The 16,464-nt window shown below is 39.6% G+C and overlaps 1 protein-coding gene across 2 annotated transcripts in view; it reads left to right on the top strand.

The window, feature by feature from the left end:
* ccdc39 (coiled-coil domain containing 39) overlaps nucleotides 1–16,464 on the top strand; it is a 133,897-nt gene that overhangs the window by 97,902 nt on the left and 19,531 nt on the right. The window contains exons 17-20 of one of the 2 annotated variants that reach the window (XM_059944778.1): nucleotides 10,650–10,790; nucleotides 12,527–12,706; nucleotides 13,137–13,228; nucleotides 15,473–16,017. In XM_059944778.1, the coding sequence (XP_059800761.1) occupies nucleotides 10,650–10,790; nucleotides 12,527–12,706; nucleotides 13,137–13,228; nucleotides 15,473–15,518 (459 nt within the window). In that variant the 3' untranslated portion in view covers nucleotides 15,519–16,017. Of the gene's footprint in view, nucleotides 1–10,649; nucleotides 10,791–12,526; nucleotides 12,707–13,136; nucleotides 13,229–15,472; nucleotides 16,018–16,464 lie in introns of those variants that run through there. The other variant, XM_059944769.1, reaches the window with a different exon arrangement.

Genomic DNA, 16,464 nt, shown 5'->3' with positions numbered 1-16,464 from the left:
ACCTATTTATGCAAGTACTTCTCTGGCAATAGATGTGTAACAGCCTAATGTAACATTGCATGGAAATGCAAGATAATACTTATGCAGACATGTTTTATACATTTAACAAGGGGCTTTATTAATGCAACAGAGTTAGTCAGTTTTTCAGTGTTTGTCGTCAGCTGGGTCATACTGTCCTTTAACTCCCTGTCGGTTGCCTCCACATGCTCCAGTATTTGTTTTTTTTTAGTTTTAAGTCCTCCTGCGTGAGAGCCAACAGCTGTCCGTTGTTTAAGTTTTTCGAGTCTGTAACTGAACAAATATGCACCAACTCTTTCACGGCGAGATTCAACACCAAACATGTCACTTGTTTTCTTTACATGCACAGTAGGAGGAGATTTGCCAAAATCTCCGTTTCAATGTGGACAGAGATATTTTCAAAAATGCTTGGTGTGGATGCCTATCGTTTTTACGTGAAACCGGCGTTTTCAAAATTATGCGGTCTAGTGTGGACGTAGCCTAGTCAACCATTATGTAGGTTAACGTCATCCTCATTGATGCGTGTAATCAGGTGTGAACTGGCCCCTGGCCCTGGACTGATGACATGACACGACAAGCATTATATTGGACAGACTAGTTGGAAGCTATCAACATGGGTACATGAACACCAACTGGCTGTCGTGATTAACTTTCCCTTATATCTATACATTGTGACAGCGAAGCACATCAATTTGATTGGACCAATGTCACTAACCTAGGCCAAGCCCGGCAACAACAAGCCCAAGAATTCTTAGAGGCTTTGTTCTCCACACAGAATTCTATCAACAAGCACGTCGAAATGAACTCAGTTTACATCTCACTACAGCATCAAGTCATTGTGCACAATCACATTTCCTTTTCCAGTTTCTTATGTGAATGGTGTCTGCAATTTTAGAATTGGCTTATACTGATTTTATTGAAGAAATTATTGATTCACTATATTGAATTCCAAAGAAGCAAAGGGCATGAAACGCAAAAGAACTGCTAGTTCATTTAAAGCAGAATTGCTTAATGAAACAGTAGAAACTGCTACACACAAAGCTCAGGAACGTGGTCAGGAACATGCAGCTACAAGAAATATTTATGTACACTACAGAAACTGGTGTTGTCTGCATATATTGTCGAGATGCAACAGTTGCCAGAGAATTTGCAAGTCTGAAGAAGTGGAGTGATATTTGGAAACTAGATTTTTTGAAGTGTCATTTAGCAAGCAAGTTACATATGGATGGTGTGGATGGTATGCAAAAGGACCAGCAAGAAAATCCTACATTATCCACTACAGGCTTGCTAAATATGTTTTGTGAAAGTGCAGATGAATGAGAGGGAGAATTATCAAACTCAGGAGATCAAACGTCTTATTGACGGTGTTAAAATGAATACCTCAATATATAAAATTCAGTGCATACATGTTGTCACTAGGCAAAATATTGCACAGCTCAAGATCTTTGGCGCACATTGGTCTTCACAAATTAGAGGGAACATTGCTCACCACATAAGACTCACTGTAAGGCTCTCTCTGTCCTTGACCTGAAATTTGTTCTTTTAGCTTTTCTACCATCTTTTTAATTTACTATCCCAAATCTGTGCTTAATTTGCAGAATCTCATTTTTGACAATGTCCAGTTAGGTATCCAGTCTTGCCACAACACTGAAATGGCTTTTATCAACATGATAAATTATATCATAGGTTACTACCAAAAAGTTATTGGTGCATTTGACCAAAATATATTCCTTCATTGTTTCATTACTATTGCCAAGTAGTATGAGATTACATTCACCTAGCTTCTTTATTGCCTTCTAATCTGGCATGTTTTCAGAGGGTTGACTGGCCTGTTCTCATTTTCTCTGAACAGGTTGCTTCATGCTGCCCCATTTGCCTCTGCTCATCAAAACCCCTTCTGATTTCTCTGATTGATCAAACAGTCCATATGACATCCAGTACTAAATGATTAGAAATGTCTCCAGATAGTGATTCAAAATATCAAAATCATCAACTCTAGTCTTCATTGCAATCTTATTAACCAATCCGTCAATTCCAGATATACTGGTCTAAACTTTTCAGCAACAATTGAAGAGGATAGAAGAGCTTATAAAGGTTCAAAAAAGAAGAGCTTACGAAAGGTTAAAAAAAACTAGGTAATTGATAGAGATCTAGAAGATTATAAGGCTAGCAGGAAGGAGCTTAAGAATGAAATTAGGAGAGCCAGAAGGGGCCATGAGAAGGCCTTGCGGACAGGATTAAGGAAAACTCCAAGCCATTCTACAAGTATGTGAAAAGCAAGAGGATAAGACGTGAGAGAATAGGACTAATCAAGTGTGACAGTGGAAAAGTGTGTATGGAACTGGAGGAGATGGCAGAGGTACTTAATGAATACTTTGCTTCAGTATTCACTATGGAAAAGGATTTTGGTGATTGTAGGGATGACTTGCAGCAGACTGAAAAGCTTGAGCATGTAGATATTACGGAAGGGGATGTGCTGGAGCTTTTGGAAAGTATCAAGTTGGATAAGTCACCGGGACTAGATGGGATGTACCCCAGGCTACCGTGGGAAGCGAGGGAGGAGATTGCTGAGTCTCTGGCGATGATCTTTGCATCATCAATGAGGACTGAAGAGGTTCCAGAGTGTTGCAGATGTTGTTCCCTTATTCAAGAAAGGGAGTAGGGATAACTCGAAGTTATAGACCAGTAAGTCTTACTTCAGTGGTTGGTAAGTTGATGTAGGAGATCCTGAGAGGCAGGATTTATGAACATTTGGAGAGGCATGATATGTTTAGGAACAGTCAGCATGGCTTTTCAAAGGCAGGTTGTGCCTTACGAGCCTAATTGCATTTTTTGAGGATATGACTAAACACATTGATGAAGCTAGAGCCTTAGATGTAGTGTATATGGATTTCAGCAAGGTATTTGATAAGGTACCCCATGCAAGGCTTATTGAGAAAGTAAGGAGGCATGGGATCCAAGGGGACATTGCTTTGTGGATCCAGAACAGGCTTGCCCACAGAAGGCAAAGAATGGTTGTACATAAGTCATATTCTGCATGGAGGCCGGTGACCAGTGGTGTGCCTCAGGGAACTGTTCTGGGACCCCTACTCTTTGTGATTTTTATAAATGATCTGCATGAGGAAGTGGAGGGATGGGTTAGTAAATTTACTGATGATACAAAGGTTGGGTGTGTTGTGGATAGTGTGGAGGGCTGTCAGAGGTTACAGCGGGACACTGATAGGTTGCAAGTTTGGGCTGAGAAGTGGCAGATGGAGTTCAATCCAGTTAAGTGTGAGGTGGTTCATTTTGGTAGGTCAAATATGATGGCAGAATATAACATTAATGGCAAGACTCTTGGCAGTGTGGAGGATCAGAGGGATCTTGGGGTCCGAGTCTATAAGACACTCAAAGTTGCTACACAGGTTGACTCTGTGGTTAAGAAGGCATATGGTGCATTGGCCTTCATCAGTCATGGGATTGAGTTTAAGAGCTGAGAGGTAATGTTGCATCTATATAGTACCCTGGTCCTGTAGGACCACTTGGAGTACTGTGCTCAGTTCTGGTCGCCTCACAACAGGAAGGACGTGGAAACCATAGAAAGGCTGCAGAGGAGATTTACAAGGATGCTCCCTGGATAGGGGAGCATGCCTTATGAGAATAGGTTGAATGAACTCGGCCTTTTCTCCTTGGAACGGCGGAGAATGAGAGGTGACCTGATAGAGGTGTATAAGATGATGAGAGGCAATAATTGTGTGGATAGTCAGAGGCCTTTTCCCAGGGCTGAAATGGCTAGCACAAGAGGGTATAGTTTTAAGGTGCTTGGAAGTAGGTACAGAGATGTCAGTGGTAAGGGATCAGGGAAGGAAACCAGGGTGTTAGGGTCGAGGAAGAGGAAGATAGAAATAAGTTAAGGATACTGTGCAGCAAAGATGGCAAGAAAGACAAGCAGGTGAATAGACAGGATAGTTTGCTGTGCAATAGAAATATAGCAAAATCAGCAACAGATACTGATCTAATTGTACTATACCTAAATGCCCACAGCATTAGAAATAAAGTGGATGACCTTGTTGTACAGCTGCAGGTTAAAAGATATGACATAGTGGCCATCACTGAATTTAGGGGGAATGTTCAAGGATACACCATGTACAGGAAAGACAGGAAGGTAGGTAAAGGGGGTGGCGTGGCCGATGGTAAGCAATGATATCAAATCACTAGAAAAAAGGGACATAGGATCAGAAGAAGTAGAATCCCTATGGGTCGAGTTAAGAAATGGCAAGGGTAAAAAGACACTAATAGCAGTTATATACAGGCTTCCAAACAGCAGCCGGGATGTGGACTACAAGTTACAGCTGGAAATAGAAAAAGCGTGTCAGAAGGAAAATGTCAAGATAATTATGGAGATTTTAATATGAAAGTGGATTGGGAAAGTCAGAAAGGTACTGGATCTCAGGAGAGGGAGTTTGTAGAATGCCTACGGGATGGCTTTCTGGAGCAGCTTGTCCATAAGCCCACCAGGGGATCGGCTGTTTTGGATTGGGTGCTGTGTAATGAGTCTGAGGTGATTAGGGAGCTAGAGGTAATGGAACCTCTTGGAAGTCGTGATCATAATATGATCGAGTTCAGTTTCAAATTTGAAAAGGAGAAGCAAGTAACAGATATATCAGTATTTCAGTGGAACAAAGGAAATTACAGTAGCATGAGAGAGGAACTGGCCCAAGTTGATTGGAAAAGTAAGCTAAATGAAGGGACAGTAGAGCAGAATTGGATGAAATTCCTACAAGAAATAAGGAAAGTGCAGGAAAAATATATTCGAAGAAAAAAGAAAATCATAAAAGGAAAAATGACACAAATGTGGCTAATGAGAGAAGTTAAGGCTAAAATAAAAACAAAAGAGGCAGCGTACAAGGAAGCAAAAATTAGTGGGAAAACTGAGGACTGGATGAATTTTAAAAATTTACAGAAGGAAACTAAGAAAGTCATTAGGAAAGAAAAGATGAATTATGAAAGAAAATTGTCAATTAACATAAAAAAAGACACTAAAGAGTTTTTTTAAATATATGAAGAGTAAAAGAGTGACACGGGTAGATATAGGACCTATTGAAAATGATGCTGGAGAAATTATAATGGGTAACAAAGAGATGGCAGAGGAACTAAATGAGTATCTTGCATCAGTCTTCACAGTGGAAGACATTAGCAACATACCTGATAGCCAGAGGTCTCAGGGAATAGAATTAGGTACAGTCAAGATTACTAGAGAGAAAGTGCTTGAGAAGCTAAATGGACTAAGGATAGATAAGTCTTCCGGACCGGATGAAGTGCCTCCATGGGTTCTGAAGGAGGTGGCTTTGGAGATTGTGGAGGCATTGGAAATAATCTTCCAGGAATCAGTAGACTCTGCCACGGTTCCGGAGGACCGGAAGGTCGCAAATGTAGTTCCATTGTTTAAGAAAGGGGGGAGGCAGCAAAAAGAAAATTACAGACCTATTAGTCTGACATCGGTAGTTGGAAAATTATTGGAGTTGAACCTCAAGGATGAGGTTATGAATTACCTTGAGGTGTATGACAAAATAGGCCCAAGCCAGACCCTTCATGGTTTCATGAAGGGAAGATCCTGCCTCACCAGCCTATTGTAATTTTTTGAGGTAATCTCAAATAAGATTGACAAGGGAGAGGCTGTGGATGTTGTGTATTTGGATTTTCAAAAGGCCTTTGATAAGGTGCCGCATAAGAGGCTGCTTAATAAGATGAGGGCCCATGGAATCACAGGAAGGATATTGGAATGGGTGGAGCATTGGCTGATAGGCAGAAAGCAAAGAGTGGATCCTCTTCTGGTTGGTTGCCAGTTACTAGTGGTGTTCCACAGGGGTCAGTGTTGGGGCCTCTTCTTTTTACACTGTATATCGATTATTTAGATCATGGATTAAATGGTTTTGTGGCTAAGTTTGCGGATGACACCAAGATAGGTGGAGGAGCAGGAAGTGTTGAAGAAACGGAAAGGCTGCAGAGAGACTAGGTCAGTTTAGGAGAGTGGGCAAAGAAATGGCAGATGAGATATAATGTTGAGAAATGTACGGTTGTACATTTTGGAAGAAGAAACATCAGGCAGATTATTATTTAGATGGGGAGAAAATTCAAAAATCGGAAATGCAAAGGGACTTGGAAGTCCTAGTGCAGTATACCCTAAAGGTTAACCACCAGGTTGGATCGGCAGTAAGGAATGCAAATGCTATGTTGGCATTCATTTCAAGAGGAATAGTGTATAAGAGTAAGGAGGTGTTGGTGAGGCTCTATGGGGCACTGGTGAGACCCCATTTGGAAAACTGTGTGCAGTTTTGGGCCCCCTATCTTAGAAAGGATGTGCTAATGTTGGAGAGAGTTCAGAGAAGATTCACGAGGATGATTCCTGGAATGCAGGGACTAACATATGAGGAGTGTTTGTCAGCTCTTGGATTGTATTCATTAGAGTATAGAAGAATGAGAGGGGATCTCATAGAAACATTTTGAATGTTGAAAGGGTTGGATAGAGTAGATGTGGAAAAGCTGTTTCCCTTGGTGAGTGAGTCCAGGACAAGGGGTTATAGTCTTAGAATTAGAGGGTACCCATTTAAAACAGAGATGAGGAGAAATTTTTTTAGCCAGAGGGTCGTGGATTTATGGAATTCATTGCCACATACAGCTGTGGAGGCCCAATCATTGAGGGTTTTTAAGGAGGAGATTGACAGGTGTCTAATTAGTCAGGGTATCAAGGGATATGGGAAAAAAGCCGGAAATTAGAACTAGATGGGAGAATAGTTTAGCTCATGGTGGAGTGGTGGAGCAGACTCTGTGGGCCAAATGGCCAACTTCTGCTCCTTTGTCTTGTGATCTTGTGAAGTTTTTTACACAGAGAGTGGTGAGTGTGTGGAATGGGCTGCTGGGGGCGGCAGTGGAGTCAGAAACGATAGGGTCTTTTTAGAGACTCCTGGATGGATACGTGGAGCTTAGAAAAATAGAGTGCTATGGGTAAGCCTAGGTAGTTCTAAGGTAGAGACATGTTTGGCACAGCTTTAAGGGCTGGAGGGCCTGTATTGTGCTGTAGGTTTTCTGTGTTCTATGTTTCTATGTTCTATGAAGATTTTCAGCAGGTTTAGATAACATCTTCAGGAAGATGATTAGAGTTTAGATTTAAGTCAATGACCTTTAAACATAAGAATAAAAACCAACTTACAATATTAAACTGTATTTTGAAAATGTTACCGTTTTCAAATACCTTCATTGTGTTGAGATTAATCAGTAATGTCATCATAAAGAATTCTCTGAGAAAAAAACGGGTAGCATAGTTAAACTTAGAGCATAAGTTCATAACTATTTTCTATATTCAAATAAAGGAAAGGTTAAAAAAAGAGAATAGAGGAAACCAGAGACCAGTTAAAAAACTCTCTTCCCCCAACATTATGTGGTCCTCCAGAACTTAAGATAGCAGCTGGAGTATATCCAAAAAGAAACACTGTTAAACCCATCAAAACAATTACTCCTGTTGGTTAATCCTGATGAAGGGTCTCGGCCTGAATTGTAGACATTTTTTAAAAACTTCCATAGATGCTGCCTGACCTGCCGAGTTCCTCCAGCGTTTTGTATGCATATTCTTGTTGGTTGCTTGTTGCTTGAACAAAGACCACAAGTGATGCAGAGGAATATTAAATATCATTGCTAATCCTAGAGTTTCAATTCAAGAGGGAGAATGTAATTTGGAAAAGTGTGAAGCCACTATTTGATTCCCCAAGGCACAAGAGAAAAGAAATCAAGGTGAATATCAAGGGATTGTTTATTCTTAAGGATGAAATGGAGTGGAAATCAAGAAATATCCCAACTCCAGGAAAGAATGTGCGGTCTTCTCCTGGTAGTTAGGGATGGATGTTGAGGAGTATCACCCAGAGGTAAAGACCCCATGAGTCTCATTCCTTTCCTCAGAATCCCCTCAACATCATCTTCTGATCCAGAGTCTAGATAGGATGAGACATGATCTCATAGTCATAGAATATTGCAGCACAGAAACAGGCCTTTTGACCCATCTAGTACATACTGAACTATTAATCTGCCTAGACCAATTGACCTGCAGCTGGACCATAGTCTTCTATACCCTTCCCATCCATGTACCTATCCAAATATCTCTAAAATGTTGAAATCAAACCTGCAGCTCATTCCAGACTTTCACAATCTTCTGAGTGAAGAAGTCCCCCTCATGTTCCCTTTAAACATTTCGCCTTTCATCCTTAACCCATGACCTCATCCAACTTCAGTGGAAAAAAATGCTCGCATTTACCCAATCTACAGTATACCCCTCATAATTTTGTATACCTCTACCAAATCTCCCCTCATTTTTCTACACTCTTCTAGTGAATAAAGACCTAATGTATTTAACCTGTACTGAAAGCTCATGTCCTCAAGTCCTGGCAAAATCCTTGTAAATTTTCTCTGCTCTCTTTCAATCTTATTGACATATTTTCAGTAGGTAGGTGACGAAACTGCACAAAATTCACCAAATTAGGCCTCACCAAAATCTTATACAATCTCAACAAAACATCCCAACTCCTGTACTCCATACTTTGATATATGAATGCTAATGTGTCAAAAGCTCTCTTTACGACCCTATCTACCAGTGATGCAACTTTGAATGAATTATGGATCTGTATTCCTAGATTCCTCTGTTTTATTGTACTGCTCACTATGTAAATCCTACCCTGGTTTGTCCTCCCAAAGTTCCACGCCTCACACTATTCTGATTAAATTCCATCTGCCATTTTCGCTGCTGGTCCAGATCACACTGCAGACTTTGATGGTCTTCCTTGCTGACCATTTCACCCCCAGTCTTGGTGTCATCCACAAATTTGCTGATCCAGTTTACAAAATTATTATCCAGATCATTGATATAAATGACAAACAACGGACATCATTGATCCCTGCAAAAAACCACTAATCACAGGCCTCCAGTCTACTATCATTCTCTGACTTATCTTGCGACGCCAACATCAAATCCAATTGACTACCACATCTTGAATGCGATTTGACTGAACCTATTTTACTAACCTCCTGTGCGGGCGGGACCTTGGCAAAAGCCTTGCTAAATTCCATGTAAACAACATCTACTGCCTTGCCTTCATCTACTTTCCTGGTAACTTCCTTGAAAAAGTCTCTAAGATTGTTTAGACATGACTCCTACTACTTCAAAAATAGGTTCATGGGAAGATTTATGATTCAAAGCCTGAAGAGGATGATATACCAGTAACATCCCCACAGCCTGATATATTAAGAATCTGAAAATCATTCAGTGCCAGGTTACATCTTCGAAAAGACACTGGCATTACAATCCCACAGAGCTTATGTTTTCTAATTTAGAGGTTTTAGAAGACTTGTGAACAACCATTAATCCCAGATGAGTTGACAAGCGTAGCCATTTTTAGGCATGCAAAACTCCTGGAAGTAACCGTATGCCAGTTGAATTGTATTTGGCTCCATGGGACTCTTTTGGCCCAGAGTTGTTGGAAAATGCCAGTATATTAGAATTCATGAAGGATGGGCATCAACACCTTCTTGTACAAGAGAACAGAAGAGGGAAGAAATAATTAGTCAGCAACCCATCTCAGAGTTAAATACAGATTTCAAGGTTCTGTCCAAGGTTTTTGCCAATCAAGTCAACATTTTTTCTGAGCTTGGTGACTCATCTGGGCCAGACCTCTGCTGTATTGGTTAAGATGACTGCCAAAAGCCTTGCCTTACTGCTGATGATACTGATACAGGACAAGTGTGAACGCTTACCTGGTCAACTTGGTTCAGAAGGAAGCATTTGACAGAATCTTACATACACCTATGAAGTTTGCGCCTTCAAAATGGGGTTTAGAAAGGAAAGAAGTATTGGATTAGGCATCACTTCCACAATGGTATTCAATGGATTGGAGGTAGAAAGCTTCCAGATCAAAACTGTCGTAAGACACAGCTGTAGAGCCTCCTAACTCGTTTGTATGTCACATAAAGCCTTCAGCCAAGTCCACCAGGAAAGACTCACTCATGTATCAGACTGATGATTGCAAACAGCAGGTCAAAGTCTCCATACGCAAGGGCAAAATGCCATTTTCTGCTTGGACTCATTTTAGTTCACAAATTGATGAGTGAGTGTGACCAAACCAATCACAATGAAAGCGAGGTTTTTTAGCAGCTCCGAACAAATCCTATTGTTCCCTTCATCAGTAGCTCCTATTGTCTTGTGATTGGGAGGAGCTGCGATTGAAGATGATTTCATCTGAAGTTTTTTCATAGTCTTAGTCCCACCCTATTAAAGGTAAGCTTCCTCCTATTGTTCCTGAAATTTGAAATTAACTTACGATATTACAATCTTCCGCTTGAAACATTTAAGTTGTTTCCTTTACCATGGATACAGCCTGACTATTTTCTTATTTCAGATTTTTGCATCTGCAATGTTTTCATTTATGGAAGTAGCATGAATTGCTATGAAAATGAAGACATTGATATGCTGTATTATGTGTTTATGATTTGAATGAAAGATATTTTCAAATAAAAATATATACTAAAGATCAGAAAAGGCATTTTAAATTATTGTTCCCTATACATTCACGTTCCAGAATGAAACAAAACTTTGTTGTTTTTTTCCTTAGTGTATGACAAACACCTTAGATACCTTGCTGAAGGAAGAATCAACACTGCAGATAGTTTCTCAAGAAAAACAAGATAAAACTGTTCATCTCATAAAGGAACTGGATGATCAGAAAGTCAAACTGGAAAGGGTGACCAAACACGTATGTACACATAAATATTAGTGTTTTTATAGAATAGTTCGATTCTTACAATCCACTTTTGCATTTGTAAACTATTGTACAAATCAGTATTCCTTAAAGTTCCTTATATAGTATGCCATTGATTAAGTTCACAATTTGAATTCTGAATTTACTGGCCACAGTCTTTGAGGGTGATTGCATTCAAATGCATTTCCCATCAGCATGCCAACATTAAACTCCATATGCTACTTTGCAAACTCTGCTGCAATTCTTCAGCTCTTGAGAAACCCACTTGAAAAGCCTGCACAGGTAGATGAATAGAAGAGGTGTTTTACATAAATTTACATTCTGCATTTACTTTTAATTGAACATTTTAATCAATATTAATTCCTTATTCTGCTTAATTTCAACAAGTTCTTGACTCTTACCCAATGCCCAATATGGTCTGAATTGTAACAGTAGATAATACACAGGTAGATATTGTTTTTATCCTACTACCTTCACAGTACATGAATTACAACATGTAAGACCATGCTGCCCTGCAGTCTGTCAACTTTGAAGAGTGGGTGAGTTTGGGTATAGAAATTGCTTTAGTAGGTCTTCAGTTTGTAATTGCCCACGAGTTGAGTAGCAAGAAGCATAGTTGGCAGGAGCTTCTGGTCCAAATTTTTTAATATTTACAAAGGTTTTAGCTTGATGAAATCAAAATTGGTTATTCCATCAAGTATAAAACTGAAAATACTGAAAACACTCAGCAAGTCAGGATGCATTTCTGGAGACAGAACCAGTTAACAAATAAAGCTCATAAGCTTTTGACTCTTAAACTCCTTGAAGTAAAAGGACTGCACTGTATTAGAGCTACCAAGAACATTCTGAGGGCTGCTAAAAAGGCCTCGCAGTGGCTGTGGATCCAGAAGGGGAATCCGTAGATTAGTGCGCCACTTGGACACAAGTCAGGGACTGATCACCACCCCCGGCTGGGTTGCCCAGGCGAGGGTGTCTGATGATTAAAAACCCGAAACATCCTACAACCCTGGGTTCATCACTGAAGACGTTTCCAAGTAGCACCAGAAGGTGTATTCTACAACAACTATCAAATCAAGCATGCCAACCCAAATATTCTATTTGTTGTCACTGATGTTGCTGAGTATGGGATTTATGGCATTAACCATTTTCATATTTTTGCTATTTTTTTCTTTTAACCTAGTTTCTTATATAATACAATATTTACTACGCAGTAAACAGTTGAAAATATCTTAATTATTGTCAGGGACCACTCAAGTAGAAAAATTCAGAAAATATAAAACATGAGCAGCTTCCAAATAGCTTTACTAAATCTCAAATGCAAAAAAGAACGCCTGCAAGTCACAAAATGTGATATCTTAGAAATTACTGAGCAGATCAGGCAGCATCTATACTGATAAAAATGGGTAGTGTGGGATTGATAACATCCACAGACATTATCTGACATATCTTTAAACATACACTTCATTCAGTGCTTTCTTGCATCACAAGCTAATAGCTGCATTAACTCACTCATACAAAATCATATACTAAATTTATATTAATTTCTTTCCCCTGATATTTCTCTAAATTAAACCCCATTTATACTGGGGGTGTTAACCTCCAGAACACTTTCTAGCACTGAATCCTCGCGTGTGATTTCTATTCTTCCTCTCTACTTACCCAAATTGTCATCTCTGATATTAGTATCTTCAAAAAATTCTGAATGTTGGATCAATTTTCAAAATAAACAGTGCTCCAAAGTGGTTAAAGACATACGTTCCACTAAACAAAGTGTTGGAGAAACTCCAGAGGAGCAAGACATTGATCTTCGTGAACTACGAGACTTTAACAGGTCATTGAACAAGTTATTAGCAGAAGCAATGGATGATTGTCCAAGTTTGGCTGCAGATCTTCAACTTTATTTTAACCAGGTAAAACAAACCTACGGGGTAGAAATAATTGTAATTGTTGTATTTTGTGAGAAAGCAGTTAGAATCCTTTTGTTTAATAATTAGACTTACAGACTGAACCATGACTTACTGGTCAATGCAAAATTGGTACATATCAAATTAAAGTAGATAAAATGATTTCTCATCTGAAATGCATTGTTGGTTAAACAACAAAACTTAATTTCATAATCATATCTTTATCTGCTAATTTGTGACTGATAGAGCAAAATTTAAAATAACAATCATTCTTACTATGCAAATAATTAGGTGTGTTGTTATTTATGATAAACTTTTATTTGTATTTGTGAATAAATTCTGAACCTTACAATGTAGTATCTGTTAAGTAAAATTGCTAATTTAGCATCTAAAATATTGTAGTTGAATAAATCTAATTGCAAATATTTTGATTTAGGCTGGCTTGCCGTTACCAACTGCTCCAACACCACCACGTAGTCATCGTAGTTCAAAATCACCATCAGTTCACAGCTCTGCATCATCTGTGAGGTTAGTAACTGGCATGTAAACATCCTCCCTGGTACAGGTCTTCACAAAGTAAGCATATTTTAGTTAATGGAGTCACAAGAAATTGCAGATGTAGGAAATCTGGAGCAATATATAAAGAAGATGAAGAAACTCAGTGGGTCTGGCACCAGCTATGGAGGGCAGTGGACAGTTAACATTTTGGATTGAGACTCTTCATCTGACTGGAAAGTCGAAGGGGAAATAGGCAGTATAAAGAGGTGGAGCAAATTAATATTAATTCATGTCATAACTTCCCATGCACACAAAATTTCTTTAATTGTCAGGTTACCTTGAGCAAATTTGAGGGGATGGATTTTTTTCCATTACATTGGATCTACACCACAAATTTTTAATGCTTTGCACAAGCTGCCTCCTACTCTACATGGATTGTTCTTTGTCATTTATAAATGCAGCATAATGGAAACATTTCCATGCAACATTACAATTCCTTCAGCCATCTCTTCTCCTAGAGAAAAGGCCCTAGTCTGCTTAGTCTTATCTGATTATTAGCATGCTAACAAATCCTTTTTTCAGTTTTACAAATTACTACAGAATCTCCTTCCTGTTAATACTATTGGAAGTGTTGTGTGAGTTTATCTCTGTCCATTGAACAATGAATCTGTTATTTTAGAATAACCTGCATCGCTATTCATCTTCCTACCAACATTTTTTACTTTAAACATTTCTACAATTCAGTTACTATTGAATACATAGTTCCTTATGCTAATTTATTTTCTCTTTTCTCACAATCTTCATTTGTATGAAAAATGTTCAGATTAATGGTATTCAGAAATTTATAAGTTTTGCATGTTTGTTTTGCCAATTACTAATTAAAATCAAACTGTTTAATACCCAGGAATAATTCATGCCAGACCTTCCCAGATTCTTGACAGTAAGCTGTAATTTCAAGCAGAAATAAATGGATGCTGTTTCATCGTTATTAAATTTAATAGCCATTCTTTCCCTTCATCCCACAAACAAGGTTACATCATTTAAAAAAGTTATTTTCCTACTTTTCCCCATTGAAGACGAGAAGCCAGCACCTCCTGGCTATTTTGCCTATGATCTTGAACAATGTTCGCTTTTGAAGAATCAAAATATCAGAGACAAGTCCAATCTTAATTGTTTGCAGATGTACTTGAATGTACCCTAGTTACAATTTTAAAACAACTTCTCTGATAGGGTCTCAGCCCGAAAAGTCGACTGTACTTCTTCCTATAGATGCTGCCTGGCTTGCTGCATTCCACCAGCATTTTGTATGTATTGCTTGAATTTCCAGTGTCACGTACCCCGTGACCAGGTTACCAAACTAGCAGAAGTGGAATGATACATTGGAGTCTGGTGGTACTGTAACTAAAGGTGTTTATTAGTAAACTAAGTAATACAGTACAATAAAATGCAAATACACATATAAAACAGGTTAGCAATGATATATACAGAAGTGTGGAAATAGAAATCAAAACCAAGCTCTATCAAAGTCTAGGGGTAGATGAATAGTCTTAAGATGATGCAGAGTTCAGTTCAGTTTAAGTCGAGTTAGTTGCTGTGGTACCGTTGGAGGGAGAGAGAGCAAGCGAGAGGTGAACAGTTGCAGCAGGCAAACCTTCCATTGTCTTTTTGTTCTGTTGTGCTGTTGCGGTCACCGACTGTGACCCCTCTGTTCCCGGCCAGACCGTTCTTCAGTGATGAGCTTGTCACCCAGCGAGAGTGGACACACACACAAGCCCCCACTGGTCTGCCTTCACACACTGTGAGCCTCTGATCGATACCCCCGAATCAGTTCTCCAAACTCCCACCTTCCTGTGGGTGCACAACGCTCTTTCAGTGTCCCATGGCATGTCTGCCTGTGTTTGAGCAGACCTGCTTTTTATCCCCTCTGCCAGGGTACCAGCCATCCATCAACTGACCATGTCCATCAAGCTGGGCCACTCCTTGCTGTCTCAGCAAGAATGTTAACGAGCAAAGAAGGGTGGCCTTGTAGCAAAGGTAAATAATCAGTGAAGAAGCCATAATACCAAATTATATGTGTTTGTGTGTGTCTCTCTCTCTCATCCCCCCTCCTCTTCTCTCTCTCTCTCTCTCTCTCTCTCTCTCGTTAGCAGCATAGTTCACAGGGGGGTCAACTCTGGACCCCAACTCCATCTGGTTTTCTCATCACACATAACACCAGCATCTACAGATTTCCTCATGTTTGCGTCTCTGATAATGCTTTTTTTTTATTTTTAGCATTCTCAAGCATATTTGTAGAGTGGTGGTGAGCTCCACTTGCTGAATGTGAGAAATCAGGGAGACCAGCATTGTCCCTGATAAGTACACCTGGGAGAGGCACATCCAGCTGCAGCTCCTTACAGACCACATTAGGGAACTAGATCTAGATGAACTTTGGATAAGAATCAGGTTTAATATAAATGGCATATGTCGTGAAATTTGTTGTTGCAGCAGCAGTACATTGCAATATATAATAAAAATTATAATGAGGAATAGATATTTAAAAATTAAATTATTAGTGGTGTACAATGTCCTGGGTATGTTACTCAAAATGGCCTCTTTGGTTTGTTACAAGTAGGAATGTTTCTTTGTCGGATAAGTGTTTCTCTCGCCGTTGTTTCACTTTAGAATGGCTGATATGGTAATTGTATTCATTTGTTAATCAATGGGGAATGTCATTGTGTCTTGTGATGCTGGGAACTTGGGGGAGGGGTTTTCGCGGGTTTTTTTGGAGAGGCCGAGGAAGATGCTGAGGAAGGTGGACGTGTGCTGGACTGCTCGTAAGACCACCAGGGTGGTCCCAGGTGCGATGGCCGGATGGGTCGATATATATATATCGTTGATTGAGCTCCAACAAGTGCACTAAACAGACTGAACTTTGATAAGTTGGCGCCTTTTGTTTGTATATATATATATATATTGTATTGCCTACTATTTTTTTAATTTTAGTAAACTCTTTAAAGTGTATTTCATAACGGTATTTGTTGTGGGTTTGATACTGTTGGCGGGTGCGAGGCATGAACTCGATTCTCACAGCACCTGCGTGTACGGGAGGTGGGTTGGTGAGTGGCTGGATCTCCTTTTCCCCTAGACATATACCAGCCTGTTGGGTAAGGGTTACATTTGTGGGGTGCTCGTCCGGGATTGGATTGTCAGGGGCTGTGGAATCGCGCAGGCAGCAGAGCGGAGATGGACAGAGATAAGTTTGTTTGTTGGTGCCAGTTTGAAGG

Source organism: Hypanus sabinus, chromosome 2, assembly GCF_030144855.1.
Source record: "Hypanus sabinus isolate sHypSab1 chromosome 2, sHypSab1.hap1, whole genome shotgun sequence".
Taxonomy (NCBI): Eukaryota; Metazoa; Chordata; class Chondrichthyes; order Myliobatiformes; family Dasyatidae; genus Hypanus; species Hypanus sabinus.
This window is presented reverse-complemented; position numbering and strand designations above follow the sequence as displayed.